The sequence below is a fragment of the Pelecanus crispus genome, chromosome 6 (genome assembly GCF_030463565.1).
Source record: "Pelecanus crispus isolate bPelCri1 chromosome 6, bPelCri1.pri, whole genome shotgun sequence".
NCBI classification, from domain to species: Eukaryota; Metazoa; Chordata; class Aves; order Pelecaniformes; family Pelecanidae; genus Pelecanus; species Pelecanus crispus.
Window position 1 is genome coordinate 22,082,387 of NC_134648.1, and position 17,918 is coordinate 22,100,304.

The 17,918-nt window shown below is 40.1% G+C and overlaps 1 protein-coding gene across 2 annotated transcripts in view; it reads left to right on the forward strand.

Annotated features, from left to right (window-relative positions):
* The window catches only part of LRP5 (LDL receptor related protein 5), a 180,106-nt gene that overhangs the window by 69,628 nt on the left and 92,560 nt on the right, over window positions 1-17,918 (forward strand). For both annotated transcript variants that reach the window (XM_075712080.1, XM_075712079.1), the window contains exons 6-7: window positions 14,856-15,252; window positions 15,733-15,904. In XM_075712080.1, coding sequence (XP_075568195.1) covers window positions 14,856-15,252; window positions 15,733-15,904 — 569 coding nt within the window. The remainder of the gene's footprint in view (window positions 1-14,855; window positions 15,253-15,732; window positions 15,905-17,918) is intronic.

Consider the following 17,918-nt stretch of genomic DNA (forward strand, 5'->3'; position numbering starts at 1 on the left):
TTGGCAAGGGGAAGCATTTAGTGGCAAACTGCATCAGCAGTCTTACATAATAGCTAGACTACTCCTATTTTCTAGTGCTACATCCAGGCTCTGATCTTTAACATCAGTAAGAGCTTGATGTCCATCTATATGAGACATCCCTTCTCTGCCCATGACCTCCAAGTTTGCCATACTCTCAGAGAAATGCTCTTGGTATTTTGATGCTTGCACAAAGGAGTGATGCCTGGAACTAAGAGCAGTACCAACTTAAGTCTATTCCTTTAATACGCTAAGCATTGTTCAGTACAGATCTAAGCCAAGGAGTGTCTGGACAATGTTATATGGTTTAGTTTTAGGTAGTCCTGCAAGTAACAAGGAGTTGGACTCAATGATCCTTATTGGGTCCCTTCCAGCTCGAGGTATTCTATTATTTTAAGTAGACTGAGCACAACCATCTCCACCAAGGGCTATAAAAACATAAATGATTTTCTGCAATAACTGAAGACAAGGAATTTGGCTGCAAAAGCAACAGTATAGTAATGGTACCTTAGCTTCTGCTTACCTTGGTATTATTACTGAACTAGGAGAAAGTAAATGCCCATATACTGCGGTCAGATTTGTGAGCTTGATGCTATACTTGCAATACTCAGTGAGAGATTACTTCTATCAGGGGCCTCTTCTTGAAGGCTGTTTAAAAATTTCGGCTGGTTAATACATTAAGGATAAATGTCCCAGATTACATTTACTCCTACTAGTGACTTGCTTTAAGATTTGGCAGAGGAGAAAGTATAGAGCAGAAATAAAGGAAATTTGGGTATTTGCATCCCTCTAAAGAGCAGGACTTGTTATACTGCAGCTGAATACAGATATAGAAAATCCTCTGGTACAATGGCAAGTGGCTGCTTGGTCCCCTACATGGATAAATGATACTGTTTTGGTTGTTAACACATCTTTTTTCTTCTTGACTTTTGTTTCTTTCTGTTTTCCTCTTCTCAGGTGCTTTTATATGTATATTTATACATAAACACTTGAGATTCTTAAAAGACCCTTTCAAGTTTAAATTTCTCATTCTTAAGGTAGAGGTAATCTCGAGGTGAGTTGGTAAGTACACTGAAACATGATTTGACCATTTCATGATGGTAGTGAAAACCTGGCCCTACTGAGATCACAGAAAAGCTCCTGTATGTTTCCCTGGGACCAGGGATTACATCCAAGATCCTCTCTGAATGTTTGTGATGCCCTTTAGTAACCCTAAAGTGTTTGTTGTTATTTTATATTTTAAATTCATTACATTGTCTGGAACAAAGAGACTCAGCTTTATTGTCTTTGGGTAAATTGGCTTATAAGTTAGGGTATGAATGTTTAAAAAAAAAATACACTGAGTGTGTGCTATAAATGCTCAACTTCAGGAACTTTTAACGTTTGTATGTCACAGGTTACCTGTGAATGGCCATGGCTGACATGGCTGGCAGGTTTGACATTGAAACAGGTGCCTGAATTGTCAGTTATGTTGGTGGCTTCTTTACGCCAGCAAATCTACCCTTACAGAAGAGAGGCTTTACACTACTTGAGATGTGGAGATTAAACTGTTATTGCATGTCAATGTGAGCATTCCTTAAAGCCAGCATAAGAGCCACTGCCATATCTTTAGCTTGAAACATAATATGAGTCAAACAAAAAAGTTACTCATTTTCAGAAACTTCTTTCAGTTAATCAGTGGCAGGAGGTTGGTTGTTTAAAAGCAGTAACAAAGAGAATTTCTTCCCTCTTCTGCTCCCCCATGTCAAATGCGTGATGGGTACTTTCTAGAAATCTGGTTCCTTTAAGATATCTCAATCTATATGTTTAACTAGCCAACTCCTTTGCAGTAATCTTGTCCCTGGTATGTCAGAATGTAAGTGGTCATTTGAGACATATGGCATGTTGACCTCAACTCACCAGAGACACATTTCTCCAGTTGAAGGCAACTGTTATTTGCTTGAAGGTGGGAAAGCTTTGGCTGTTGAGTCAATCTCATATGGTGGTAGGAGCTGTAGGGCTTCTGCCAGGAAGATATGACAGCTGTAGTTTCTCAAATGAATTAGGAAATTCTGTTTTCTCAAATGAAAACCAGAAAAAAAAAAGAAGTTTTCGTAATTGGAGAAGGCTGCACTAGCTTCAGGCGTTTGAAGAGTCAGCTTCCCTTATTTATCCTTGATCCTGTTGAGGCAGTTGATCAGGGTTGGGTAATACTCCTAGTGTCTTATTTCTCCTTGCCATTCTGCACAATGCAAAACAGAAAATGGTGGGTTTGGAACCTGCTGGCGAATACTGCAGGGCTCATACTGGTATTTTATGTAGGAGATAGAAGAGTACTGAAGGAAGAAATGTTAAGGCACTTCCTTCTCATCTCCCGTATGTTTCTTGGTGCATATCATATGGTTTAAAAGTTTTGTGTCTGCAGCTCCTTGACTGAGCAATCATCAGCTTATTTGAGCAAATAAGCCTCCAAGCAAGACAAGCAGGCAGACAAATACCTCCATTGTAAAGTATTTCTTCTCATGGGATTTAACAACCAAAGAAGGTCCCTTTGCTAACTTGTCTTCCTGATTAATAAAGAGAAACAGTATGGACTAATCCAGGCTTTCTGATTAAGTAGATCAACTGCTAATTAGAGATGAACAGCCTCTTTACGAAAAGGAAGGGTTAGGGAGACGCCTGTTATTCGGGATAATTGCTGTAAATCAGCTCCTTCAAGTACCTGAGAAAACTTCTGCTGGCATTGTGTGAATAACCTAAAATAACTGTCAGGAGTCTTGGAAGATGCTGGAAGAGAAATCTTACATATCAGTAGATAAAGACTGATTATATTCTAGCATTGATTTGGGGCTGTATTGGGAAGGAGCACTCATGTCCTAATCTGTTTGTCATGAGGAAAATAAATGAAAGGAAAATTCTATTTTCCCTTATTTCCTAGAACCTTGACAGCTGCCTGCATGCCTGTCTCTCCCCCTTGCCCACTCTGTGATTGAAATGCAACTGTGGAAAACCACGATCTTTTGTTTGCAAGATGCTTTGACTTCATAGGTGTCTTCTGTCCTGTGCCTGGTGTCTGACTGCCACAGGGAGATGTTATCCAGAAATTCTGGAGGACTTTTTCCTCTTTCCCCCTCTCCCTACTGTACTCCCAAAGGTGTATCATGCTTCCTTTGCTTACCAAGGAATTGTTGACCTCATGTTTTTCCTTCGTTAGGCTGAGATGGGACTTCTTAAAGATTAATGTGATTCTGCTCTGAAGGAGGGATTTGTGTAATTGGCATCTCCCTCAATGCCTACAGCCACTTCAGTTCCCTAATCATAGCAGTGTCTACCCTCCAGCCAGCAGATGATCTGCTGAAAGGACCTGTGGGTGTTTGCACAAGATGAGAGGGAAAGTGTGGATAATAAATCAAATGTACAAGTAGTCTATGGTAGTTCCTGTAAGGTGGAGAATTATCCAGATTCCAGGCTATGAAAATGAGATGCAGCGGGTTGAATGAAGGATGCACTCACTGCATCTCAACCTGTGTTATACTACTTACTTCAAACACATCCTATTGATTCTTTAGCACTAAAACAATGGGCTAGTGTGTTATTTACTCAGTGAGAAATAGTATCATTTGGAACTATATTTCACTGAGATACCTTTTCAATATGCCGGAAAGGGTTGTAAAAACTGTCGAGCAATGGGTACCTAGCAATCTAGGAAATCTAGAGGCTACATCTTCTATTTCTACTCCATTTCATAAAAATTCTGAGTGTTGGTTTTTTTCTTTCATTGGTGTGTAGATCTTGTTTGTTTTGAGTCTGTTTTCCCCTTGCTTTTGTTAGTATGTTTTGTTTATGATTTTATTTGATATGTATGAAAAGATTACATTAGTTTCTATTCAAGGCAACTTTTATCCTCCTAAATGGGGAAATTTTTCCTAATATCCAGTCTAAACCTCCCCTGACACAGCTTTAGGCCATTTCCTCTCATCCTATCACTTCTAACTTGGGAGAAGAGACCAACACCCACCTCACTACAACCTCCTCTCAGGTAGTTGTAGAGAGAGACAAGGTCTCCCCTCAGCCTCCTCTTCTCTAGGCTAAACAACCCCAGTTGCCTCAACCGCTCCTCATAAGGCAATAAAATGAAATAGCCTCATATGCAAATGACCTTATTTATAATTTCATGAAATTTGATAAAAGCCATTAGAAACATGCTGTAAAGAAGAAACCTGGAGGGAATAAGGAACATTCTGGAAGGTCTGCCATATCGTCTTCTAGCTCTGTTGTCAGTGGCTTTGCCAGGCTAGTAAATGAAACTCTCTTTTGGGGCTTTGGTGCAAGTAGTAACAGTGACATTGAGATGCCCCCTAGATTTGCAAACTGTAATTTACAATTGTTTATAACTTTTTTCCATGATGCTTACCCTTTGACAGATGATTGTGTTAGCTCAGAATTGAATTTTCTGTGGCTCCATCATACTTGGAACATAGAATCATAGAATCGTTTAGGTTGGAAAAGACCTTTAAGATCATCCAGTCCAACCATTAACCTAACACTGCCAAGTCCACCACTAAACCAATTAAGGGTAGAGTAGCAATTTCATGTTTCCTGGCTTGGTGGCTGGATCATTTTTTAATGAATATAAAAACTAGGAATCATTAAGATTGGAAAGGATCTCTAAGATCATCAGTCCAACCATCAGTCCAACACCACCATGTCCACTAAACCATGTCCCAAAGTGCCACGTCTACCTGTTTTTTGAACACTTCCAGGGATGGTGACTCCACCACCTCTCTGGGCAGCCTGTTCCAATGCTTGACTACCCTTTCCATGAAGAAATTTTTCCTAATATCCAGTTTAAACCTCCCCTGACACAGCTTTAGGCCATTTCCTCTCGTCCTATCTCTTCTCACTTGGGAGAAGAGACCAACACCCACCTCACTACAACCTCCTCTCAGGTAGTTGGAGAGAGTGACAAGGTCTCCCCTCAGCCTCCTCTTCTCCAGCCTAAACAACCCCAGTTCCCTCAACCGCTCCTCATAAGGCCTGTGCTCCAGAGCCTTCACCAGCTTCATTGCCCTTCTCTGGACACACTCCAGCACCTCAATGTCCTTCTTGTATCGAGGGGCCCAAAACTGGACACAGTATTCCAGGTGCGGCCTCACCAGTGCCGAGTACAGGGGGACAATCACTTCCCTGCTCCTGCTGGTCACACTATTCCTGATACAAGCCAGGATGCTGTTGGCCTTCTTGGCCACCTGAGCACACTGCTGTCAACCAACACCCCCAGGTCCTTTTCGGCCAGGCAGCTTTCCAGCCACTCTTTCCCCCAAGCCTGTAGCATTGCATGGGGTTGTTGTGACCCAAGTGCAGGACCCAGCACTTGGCCTTGTTGAACCTCATACAGTTGGCCTCGGCCCATCAGTCCAGCCTGTCCAGATCCCTCTGCAGAGCCATCCTACCCTCGAGCAGATCAACACTCCCACCCAGTTTGGTGTCATCTGCAAACTTACTGAGGGCACACTCAATCCCCTCATCCAGATCATTGATAAAGATATTAAACAAGACTGGCCCCAAAACTGAGCCCTGGGGAACACCGCTCATGACCGGCTGCCAACTGGACTTAACTCCGTTCACCACAACTCTCTGGGCTCGGCCACTCAGCCAGTTTTTTACCCAGCAAAGACTATGCCCGTCCAAGCCATGAGCCGCCAGCTTCCTTAGGAGAATGCTGTGGGAGATGGTGTCAAAGGCTTTGCTGAAGTCCAGGTAAATGACATCCGCAGCCTCTCCTTCATCCACTAGGTGGGTCACCAGGTCATAGAAGGAGATCAGGTTGGTCAAGCAGGACCTGCCTTTCATGAACCTATGCTGGCTAGGCCTGATCCCCTGGTTGACCTGCATGTGCCTGTTGAGCGCACTCAAGAGGAGCCACTCCATAATCTTCCCTGGCACCAAGGTCAGGCCGACAGGCCTGTAGTTCCCCAGGTCCTCCTTCCAGCCCTTCTTGTAGATGGGTGACACATTGGCAAGCCTGCAGTCATCAGGGACCTCCCCTGTTAACCAGGACTGCTGACAGATGATGGAGAGTGGCTTGGCAAGCTCCTCTGCCAGCTCCCTCAGTACTCTCAGGTGGATCCCATCCAGCCCCATAGACTTGTGAGCATCCAGGTGGTGTAGCAGGTCGTTAACTGCTTCCTCCTGGACTATGAGGGCTCCATTCTGCTCTCTGTCCCTGTCTTCCAGCTCAGGGGCCTGAATACCCTGGGGATGACTGGTCTGGCTATTAAAGACAGAGGCAAAGAAGGCATTAAGTACCTCAGCCTTTTCCTCATCCTTGGTGACAATGTTCCCCCCCCCACATCCAGCAAAGGATGGAGATCCTCCTTGGCTCTCTTTTTGTTGTTAATGTACTTGTAGAAACATTTTTTATTATCTCTTACAACAGTGGCCAGATTGAGCTCTAGCTGGGCTTTTGCCTTTCTAATTTTCTCCCTGCATGACTAACAAGATCCCTGTACTCTTCCTGAGTTGCCTGCCCCTTCTTCCAAAGGTGCTAAACTCTCCTTTTTTCCCTGAGTCCCAGCAAAAGCTCCCTGTACAGCCAGGCCAGTCGTCACTTAAACTTCAAAGCATTATATAGCTCTCAGCCTCAGAGAGGGCCCATGGGATGTAAAGTATTTACTTCTGTTTGTGTAAAGGATGACAGCAATGTAGAGAAACGAATATGTTCAAGGTCTCTTGGTTAGTGGGTAATGTCTGCAATTAGAAGTCAACAGAAGTGGGATTGTACAAAAACTATTGTAAGTGTATTTCTGTTCAGTTTTTTTAAAAAAATATTAATTATGTATCTTGTTGGGGGTGTATGAATTTTTGATCATCGTCTGCGTGTATTTGAAGGTGTCACTGCCAAAACTATGTTTAACAGAAACTAGGTGCTAAAATGGCTGTTTACTTCTAAAGTCAGTGATTCCTTACTCTGAGCCAGTGGGTTTGTCTTTCTCCAGCAGAGAATAGGTGCATTTAAACTTGAAAACCATGCCTTGCAAGGAAATACCAGAATCCAAAGACTGTACCCTCTTTCTAGTGGTGGGGATTTGACAGACTTTTTCTTGGCCCATCCTTTTTCCTATGTCTTGCAATGAACTGTTATTAAGAATTCTGTGCAAAGGGATGTTCAGTTTCTTTGTTAATAAAAAGTAGAAGCTGGGAGTATGATATCTGTAAACTCACGTTCAGATTTACCGCTTAACATTTCCAACTTTCTCTTCTCTTTAAACGTATAGTATAGACAGACCTCAGGGTGGGGTTGTAAGACTTAGATGTTGAAGTGCTTTGAGGTCTTTGGATGAAACCTCTGTATAAGGGCAGATTCTTTGCCTGGAACAGTGATAGCCAGACAGTTGTGTTGATCTTTGATTCTGGTTACTACCAGTGCAGTTATGACTGTTACACTAATTCTGTTTTGAGTAAGTCTTTGTAAGTACTTCTCTGTCGGTAGTAACTTTACAAAGCTTTGTGCTCACAAGTGTAGTACTGGGTATATACAAACTTAAGGTGTCTCACAGAAGCTTGGTCCTAAATTAGAGTAGCGTAACTGTGACTTCTGTGTTGCAATGGCTTTCTCTGGAAGAAACATTACTTTTATCTTAGTCAGCTGTTTTGTGCTAATGATCTTGTCAGCTGTACAGTTTAATTAATATTCTGTTTGTGGGGTCTTTTAGTGGCTGTATGAGTGTCAAAACTCTGAACTGTAGGGTTTTTTTTCTGGTTCAGGCAAAGTAACTGTTAGAAGTCTGCTACTGAGATAATGGAAGAAACAGTAGACAGCTTTTCACTGTAATGTGCAGGCAGATCTGATGTAATTTATGAGTTACGTGAGTGTTCTGGTATTTCCTTTCTTTGTCACAAGTGTTAGTTTTCCTTATGCCTACTTACCTTTCAATTAAATCAAGCCCTGTCTGAATGTGGGCGCTCAAAACATTATTTCAAAGAAACCTTTCCTGTTTCTATTTTGTTGGTTGCATACTCCCACTGCACACAACTCTGTTTTAAATTCGTAAACCTGATGTGCATTGCATGCTCTCCCCAGTCCGCAGTGTCAAGTAGGAGAGTAGTTCACCTGCTTTTCCCAGCCCACCGCCATCACACAGTATGAAGCAGTACTCTCTTCCTCTCAGACTGGAAGATAAAGACAGACCTGAACTAGGATGCGTAGTGCTGTTCATGTTGCAACCGGCTCTGTTAAGGTACCCGAGGAGAATATATAAAAAGAATTTCCATTTATTTCTAGGTATTACCAAAGTTTGTTTCAACTCCTTAAATACTTTTGTTTCCTGTGGAAGTTGAATAGTAGAAATGGGGTTTTACAGAGTGTTGTTGATTTAAACCTCTCATAGTGAGTTCTGTTACATCATTTTTCCTGTGGTGTGAAGAACGGCTAATGCTAAACCTTTGTGCAAGATGTTGTAATTGTTTTTAACTGTTTGGCAAGCTTATTAAACAGCATGGCAACATTACCTGTTTTCATACCTCCATAATGAAGTTTTCTCCCATCTCCATATTCTGCACATCCCACCCCACGCCCTTTTGCCATACACTGAAACTTTGCCAGGTAATTCACTGTATTATAGCAACTAGCAAAATCCCTTGCTTTTCTGATAAATCTTTTTAGTTTATCAAGAGTGCGGAGATAGCTGTGCTCACACAGCTTGTAAAAGAGTTGCCTGCAGTCAAAGTACTTCTAACACACTCTTTTCAAAAAGTGCTTACTATTTTGTTCTTTGGAGAAGAGGTAAAGCTTTCCCATTTTTACAGTTTATCTGATTTTTTTCACCACAAATATAGAGATTTCCAAAGTTGCCTGGAAGAAGACTGGGTCTATACATGCAGATGCATGCACATGCACATACATAAAACTGGGGGAAGAGTCCCACAACGGAGCATTGTTCTAGCCTAATTAGCAGACAGGCAAATGGGAAAGGAATAGCGTAGCATTTTCTGGCATAGATTAGTGGAGGCAGCCACTGCAGTCTACATTTGTTTAGGATGGGTGAATAAATTGGAGTATTTGTTACTGTATTATAGATGTCTTGTCACTTGTCAAAGGTGAAGCCGGCCAAGGGAAGAATAAAAAAGGCTCTTGTCAAGCTGGTGAGATGGCCCGCTTCTCTGCTGTCAGCTCTGATTGCAGTTAATTTTGCTATAGAATACAGTTGCCATTTCCAGCACTGAAGCATGAATTTTTAATAATGAGAGCACAAACCAACCAAATCAAAGCAATCACTATACCTAGCATGGATATTAAAAATAATTGATTACTGGGTATAGGAGGAAAGCATGACGTGTATGAGCAAAAAAATAAAAAGAAGTCTCTTAACCTGTTTCTATAGGGTTTGTTGATTGCAAAGAGAGAATATAGGATTCAGGGAATGTGAATAACTGCCTTGAGTGGTATTACTTTGTTTTCTGTTCTGTTTTTTTTTTTAAATTCAGATATTATTCTGCATGTTAACCAGAACAGTTCATTAGCTTTTATGGATATTAGACCTACTGAAAAGTTCTGTGGAAGGTCTGCAGAAAGCTTTTGCTGAATAAAAAAAGGCTAGAGAAAAATTAACAGTTCAAAGTTTAAACCAGTTAGAAAAATAAAACAACAATTTGAACTTGGGTCTTTTAAAATGCTTTCTAAATGGAAACTTTAGATGGACCTAATTCCTTCTGTTTTCCTGATCTATGGTTTGCATAGAGGACTGTATGTAAACTTCTGTTGAAGTGTTTGGTTGCTGCAGTTATGATGTTGGAATAGATTGCATTCACAGCTCCCCCCAGAAAAGGCTTTTGTTCATTGATGGTGTTATATATGACCATGTTATAACAGTTGGCATTTCTGCTGGGAATCTCTTAATCGTGGTTACAAAAGTGACTGTGGTGAGAGAGGTTTTTGAAGATGAATTTAATTAAATGCTGTAGCACTTTAGCACTAGGTAAATAGCTAAATAACAGTAGGCAAGTCAAAGCATAACACTTCTGTAGCCTTGAAAACATTCCTACCAACATTAATAATCAAAATACCTCCATGATACAGATAAAAGTAATGAGCCAGACAAGCATGTTTCTCCAGATTTTTAGAGAGAACCAATGTCAAGTTCTCATCTTAGTGATGTACTCAGAGCCTGCTGCCAACTCTTTTTTCTCTAGTAGAAATATGTTAATAGAGTAAAATATGGTTATAACCAACACTGTGATTTTAGACTGCATTGTAATAAAAGCCAGGATTTTTGCGCCTATCAAAAATTACCCACAACAATGATCTTTTACCAGCTTTCAAGTGGAACATAGTGAGATATGCCATGATAACATTTTCTCTGTTCATGTGGTTTTTTTAATGTCCAAGGATGTAGATGCATATCTGTCAAGAGTCTTGTTGTGTAACAATTTGACTTGATTTTAAGCATCTCTACAGTAGAAATTGCCAAGTAGCCAGAACTTTAAATTGGCCAAGTAGTTCGTTCCCCTTACTATTTCTTTTTCCTCTAAGTCTCAGTTAGAGGTATGTTAGAAATTAGAAGAATTTCCCAAGAAACATCTGGTTCAACTACCAATAAACAGTCCTGGTTTTCAACAGAAGTGAAGATTTTTTTTTTTTTTTTTTTTTTTTCCCCCTCTGGTCTGCTAGGTCAGCAGAGAAAAGTTTTCTTCTCCCTGTTCGTTTTTAGCCATGTGTGTCCGTGGGACAAAACTGAGCAGTAGCATCTGCCTGCAGACAAAGCCAGAGCAGCTGAATATGTCAGAAACAGGATTGTTTTCTTCCCTTTGCAAGAAGGTTGTAGTCATTATGTAACTGCTGATTCAAGGGGTCCTGGCTGTCCTGTTCCTGGTCAAAATATTTTGTATGTAGTGAATGTGTGATCATATGCACAGGTGAACATATGACAGAGCTGGTTGACATAAAATTGAGTCCGATTATTGCTGCTGTGAGGAACTGAAGACTGTTTTGGTATTACTTATGAATTGTACGGGGGTATTAACAGTGTCTTTCAGGCTGTTGTCTAGCCAGCATCTCTAGGCATAATTTGGGCCTTAGGCTGCCAGTTCCATCCTCTGGTGCATTCAACTCTGACCTTGTTCACAGTGAACCAAGGTGAAGCTGCAATTACTTGTGTGAAGAGGCAAACCATATGCATTTGATTCTTGTCTGTCTGTTCCCATGCAATGATTGCTTGTAATGTTGGTTGTCTTAGAAATACATGTAATATCAGTAATTGCTCTATTATGAGTTGCTAGGCATGTATTTGATGCTCCTCTGATTCACACTACTTGTACTTTCATATTAACATTATGATTGCAGACACATTAATACAGCAGAAATTCAGAAGTTCAGATGGATATGAAACTCAGGGTGCTGTGGGTGGCTGAACAGCTGCAGTGCTGCTCACTTTTTGAGACAGTTGAGCTAAAATAATTTAAAATTAATTTATAATTTAAAACTCTTCTGTGTTTGTAGAGCACGTGGATGACCAGATACATCCTCCTTTCCATGTCAAGTTTTGAGGCCTGAATTTTTACTTGACTTGCACTGAACAGGAGGTTTTATTTTGACTCCCACAAGCGAAATGTTTCAGAAACATAGAAGCAAGACAAAATTTTGTTACATGATGTAGTTGTTTCTGCTGTAGTTGCTATGCTGTTGTAGCTTGCTCTCTGACCTCCGCAGTTGCAGATCAGTGTCCTGGTTTGCAGGTGCTCTGTCTAACAGTGATTTTCCCCCTCTTTGGCTACTAAGGTGTAATTTTAATTTGCATTAGAAAATAAAATGTTTTCTGTGTTTTTAAATGTATTAAGAAAAAAAGGACCTTTTGGAACTTTTTCCTGTAAAGAGACTATTTGGTGGTGGACAATCTGTTACTGTTATTATTACTGAGGTAATATAGAGGTAATACTAATCTATATATAATATGACCTGGGTTTGTTTCTGCTGTTGTCAAGCTAACATGCTCCTGACAAACCAGTGTCTGTTGACACTGTAAGTTCTTTGGAGATGGTAATGTCAGAAAAAACCAAGTATGTTTAATACCTAACACTATGGCACTTGATACCAGTTAAGTACTTCTAACAAAATGTCAGCACAAATAATGAAACAAAAGAGATTAAAAGCCTTTCTATTTGAACAGGCTTCATAAAAATACCATTTTTAACACTGCATAGATCAGTTTTGAATACAACCCTTTTACTATTTTGAAGACCCTCCCTTTCTGCTTAAAGTTGATTCTCTCCATATTGTCTTGGTTTTGACCTGTTTTCTAATCCAGAGATGTCAACATAGCCCCGAGACTACTGTTCCTGGGGTAATCCTTGATGTAGAGAGTGAGAACAGCATCACAGACTTTGGACTGCTTTTGTTCCCAGATAGCTTTTTAAAATAGCTGCCTGGGAACTGTCTCGCATTTGATGTACTCTGAAGTAGTTACAGTGAAGTAGTTGACAGTGTCACTTTTCATTCATGCTGTTTGCCATTATATGTGTTAATCTTTCCAAGATGATTTGTCAGAATATACATCTAGCAAAGAAGCATGGTAGAAGAGGAGGTAAAAGCTATATATTGGGCTTCTGTCCACCATGGTCTTTTCTAAGAAAAAGACTGATTTTTTCACTGTTCAGGAAGTAAACCAACATTTTAAAGCAGAAAGTAAAATATCAAATACTGGTTTAGGTATCCTATTATTTTCATTCAGTAAAGGTGCTAAAATCCAGGACATTCATAAAGCTTTTGTCAATGAGTATTTTTGCTAGCAATACTTTTTCAGGATTGCTGATGCATGTTCTTCCCTTAACAGAAAGGAAACTTGAAAAAAATGAAAAACTATTGCTGTGTTTACCTGAGGGGGCAATGGAAGAAGAACTTATAAGTTGTCTGATCTCCTAGGGCTGTTCCTTTCTTAGCTTGGGCAACACGTTACTAGTTTTGCTATGTCCAGAGAAGCAAGCAGAAGTTTCAAGCATAAGAAAGACTCTTCCTGAAAACCTGTTTTTATTTTGCAACCTTTGAAGTTAGAAAATCTGTATTAAGGAAATCTGAGGGTAGACATCTCTCTTGCATTGCTGTCAAGAATGTATGGGCTTTCCCTCCTCCCTTTTCTCTATGTGTTTTTTGAGCTGCAAGTTATTGTTGCTTTCCTTTTACCCAAGCATTCCCTCAAAGTTTGTTGGTGCAGCTGATGCTGTAGTTATCAAACCTTGTCAGCTAATACTGGAAGAAGCATTCTTGCTGGAGTCCCTCCCCATGCCAGCACAAGTGTTTGTGGATCTCTGCAGTGAACCAGTCTGGTTAGGCTGATGGCTTTATTTCTGTTGAGTTAGTTTTTGTTTGGATCAGCTCTTTAATGTGGTTTGCAACACGCAGCCATGCTGTGCTTGCACGTGAGAAGGGGTGATAGAGAAGTGAGAACAAGCAGCCCATGGCAAGGAGAAGGGCAGCACCACTTCGTTCAGGTAATTCAAAGTACACATCAAACTATGTCATCCATGCTGTGTAGCAAACTTGTTTGGGTGATGTTACAACGCTCCTGTTCTAGATCCTTTCCTTTTATTATACACTTGCAGCCTGAGCACTGTTTCTTTTCAGAGCTTCTGAGATATTGTCTGGATACTAAGCTCAGATTTCCAAACCCAAAAGCAAATAGCAGCACAGTCCAGCTCCCAAAGTGAAAGTGAATTTGGTTTTGATGTGCAATAGATTCAACTTCTGAGTCTCCAGAACTCCATATGCATGCCTAGGTGAGAATTATTTCTAGAAGAATATTCTCATGAGGATTTGAATTTCTGTTATTTTTATTGGGCTCAAAAGATATGTCCCATGTTGGCCATTTTCATTCATTCTGGGCTGTTGGTGGGAATTGGAAGTTACCACCTCCTGCTGGTGTTAGCTGGTCTGGACGAAATGTGACAAGTGACTTTTGTTCTGGTTTCCAGTTTTGGAGTGTTGCTAAATGGTAAAATCTCCTTGTCAGTTTTCATACTACACAGCATCGATTTAGTAACAGAGCAGGAAAAAGATGCATACTCATATTGTTCTTTTTGTGCTGAAGCATGCATGGGTGAATGTGGGGAAAATGAGTTAAGCAACTGGATGTTTTACTGTGTGTCCTGTTTTTGTACTGATAAAAGAAGTTGCCAGAAAGACGACACTGAAGATGCCATTTGTCTCTGAAATGTGCTCCGGGTTGTTTGGTGCTCTTTCCACAAAAAGTGAAACTTTGCAGTGGGGAGGAAGGATAGAGGAGAGAGAAGAACAATCCTATTGTCTTAGAATTAGTTTTGCATCAACTTTGGCCAGATGAGAAATACTTGCCGTAGTTGCGACTTGCTTTCTTGTTGGGCTGTCTGGAGCAAATCATTAATGTAATTTGTTTACAAAATACTCAAGTCTTCTGTTAGCCCTTGTCATTTATTATGTAGGGCTTGTGTGTGAAAACCACGTCTAATGCACTGATACAGCTAGTGGGAAGTTTGGCTGAGCTGAGGAATTCTATATAATGTGATGAAATATTTGGACCTACCCTCAGCAAATTTTTTTTTTTTTCCCTTAGGTTCTAGATAGAGATTGCTATGTTCCATATTAGTTTAGGAGGCCAGGAGAAAGATGTTTTTATTGTGAAATAAGAGTGCCAGCACAAGTAGCTAGCTGAGAACTGATTAGGAATAACTCCCTGCTCAGACGAGTCTATATTTCAATGAAAGTTTGATGTCCTTATTTTAAAGAAATCTCTTATTATAGTGACAGTGGCAGTTCACAGCCTGCTGTGCTGTATTGAAGTGTTCACATCAATAGCAAAATTAAATGATACCACGAATGGTTTTCTCCCCAGGTGCTGAAGAAGTCTTGCTGCTCGCTAGAAGGACTGACTTGAGGAGGATTTCCCTGGACATGCCAGATTTCACTGACATTATTCTGCAGATAGACAATATCAGGCATGCAATTGCCATAGACTATGATCCTGTGGAAGGCTACATCTACTGGACTGATGATGATGTCCGGGCAATTCGTCGGGCCTACCTTGATGGCTCTGGAGCACAGACTCTGGTAACCACAGAAATCAACCATCCAGATGGTATTGCTGTGGATTGGGTGGCAAGGAACCTGTACTGGACTGATACTGGAACAGACCGCATTGAAGTGACCCGGTTGAATGGGACATCAAGAAAGATCCTTATCTCGGAAAACCTAGACGAACCTCGAGCAATAGTGCTCAATCCTGTAATGGGGTAAGTTTTGTGTCTATTGATAGCCCTGTGATAGGTCTTTGGATCCAGTTTATGGTCTCCTGAAACTGAAAATCTGCAAGTTGCGAGATGATGTGTGTATTATTTGTCAAATGTTCTGGAAATAACTGGCTTTCTCTTGCTTCATCCCTTTAATACTGTGTATATAAAAGGTGACTTCTAAATATAGTGTTCTTCAGTGAACCTATACATTGTGTGTTTGGTTGAATTCTGTTTTCTCTGCATCTTCAGTGCTATCATAACTATGAAAGAATTGGGCCACTGCACATTTTCAATAGTTTGATTTATTTAATGCTCAAACTTTATATTGTCATTGCTGATTACAGTTTGAGTTAGCTTGTTTGCTGCAGTTGGGAAAACACAAAGTTAGTAAGCTCTTTCAGAAGCAGGACAGATCTTGACACTTTTTTGTCTTGCATATTACGTGCATTTACTGTTTCCCCTCTTTTTTTTCTTTTACAGCTACATGTATTGGACAGACTGGGGTGAAAGTCCAAAGATAGAATGTGCTTATTTGGATGGCTCAGAAAGGCGAGTTCTGGTGAATACATCCCTAGGTTGGCCTAATGGCTTGGCACTGGACCTTGAAAAAGACAAGCTTTACTGGGGAGATGCAAAAACAGATAAAATTGAGGTGAGTAATAGAGCTATACTTGGGTGCATTCTTAGAAAACAAGTGCTGTTCTCATGTGCCGCTTTATGTCTTGGATACATTTATCCATTTTTGAGGAGTCTGTTGTTTCATTAATATTAACATGATATTTAGCATAACAAGACATATTTGAGAAGAAAGGTAACACATTCATGTGGTTCAGAAAACTTTTGCAAGAAATGTTGTGTTTGTTATGTCTACATTGCTACAAGTGTAATTTAATTGCTTGAAATCTCAGGTTTTACCTGAGGCTTTTGCAACAAATTAGGACACTCAGGTACAACCCCTTTAAAAGATGTTTTGACTTGTCTGTGGTGCTTGGAACTAGTATCCAAAATTGCTGCATACGAAAGACTTGATGCAAGCGTACAGGAGAAGGTGGATGTGGGGGCCCTGGAGAGTCATATTTCAGGACCTTAATGATTATGTGGTGTCCAGATGCATGGACAAAAAGCAATTTTTAATGTACCGCCTGCTTTGAAAACAACGTAGGCATTCTACCTCTGAATTTGAGGAGGGGAAATCCTCGTCACAATGTTGTATAAGCATTTATGACAATATTTAGTATTTCTTAATTGTTGAAAGAATGTCTGGTAGAACATGGTGTGATACCCTTATGCCCCACTTTGGGAAGAATTTTCTCAAAAATGCAAAAAATTCATCCTGTCTACCTATTGCTCAAACACTAGACAAAGTTGAACAAATTATCAGCTCGTTTGTTATCATGTACTCCCAGGAGTAAGGTAGTGAAGTGTCTCTGGAGGTTCACTGTTTTAAATTTAAAATATGGCCAAAGCAGGCATCTGTACTGGTCTAGTCATGGACATTGACAATTGCACCAGGAAGGCCTAAGATGTTTCAAGAGACATTCTCCTAAAGGAGATGCCTTTTTTCCCCCATTGTTTTTACATTAGTATCCCATGATTAAATCTTAATTGAATAGAATAATTGTGCTGCCATAGAAGTGAAACAAGTCTTAGATATTGGTGCAGAGAACTGAGTCCCAAAGTAGTTTCACTCAGAGCAGAAGGTGATTAAATTAAATATCTGAAAGAGTCAGAATGAAGGTTTGGGGCAAGTTTTTTGGGGGCTTCTGAGCACGTGTTCATGAGATTCTGAGATTTCAGTGAATTATCAACAACAGTATTCAACTGAGAGGAAATTCAGCAAATTGATAGAGCTTGGTAATATTTTGATGTAGAAGGGCACATGGCTTTTGTGTACTCTAGGAATGCTGATGAACAGCCATTTTGTAGATTTGTTGTGGATGTGTTCATGGAGTTGCTGAAGACCTGTATGTAGTAGCAGGCTTACTTGCATGAGTGTGTCCATTTAATTTGAGACAGCCAAGGATATGGATAGAGAATATGGACACAGCCAGATGTTGTGAAGAAGTCTCAAACAGTTGCTTAAGATCCTGTTGTGTTTCCCACCACCCTCAATGCTTAGTTTCTAAATAAAATAGTTGTTTTAAGAAGTGCATCTGGTTACTGGCCACTTGTATTTCTAAGAAGGAAAAATTGGATTTTGAACCTCAATCTAAAGCTGTCATAGCAGGTTATGATTAACCCAAGGGTTTGGATGACCACATGAGATGTGACCTCAGATCAGGCAAATTCAAAAATTTCTACTTTGTTATCATTAGATTTGTCAGCCAGACAAATGTTCCTTTTTAATGTCTTGTTAAGCTCCAGGTGACCGGTGGTCATAGGACCCTTGACCTGGTTGTGGTGTGTTCTTAGTATGAAGTAGTTGTTTATCTTCCGCAAGGTTGTTGGAAGAACAGTTTGAAAATTAAAGATGCTAAATAGTTAGCTTTGAGTATTTTAATTTGAAAAGGGAATTCTCCAGGGAATTTGAATTAGCTTCAAAGTAAGACAAGGGGAATAACTAGCTAATTGAAATAAAGTCATAAAAATGATTATCAAATAAGAATGTGAAAGTAAAGACTCCAAAAAAAGTTTTTTCTCTTTAAAACAGTAATTAAAAAAATTCT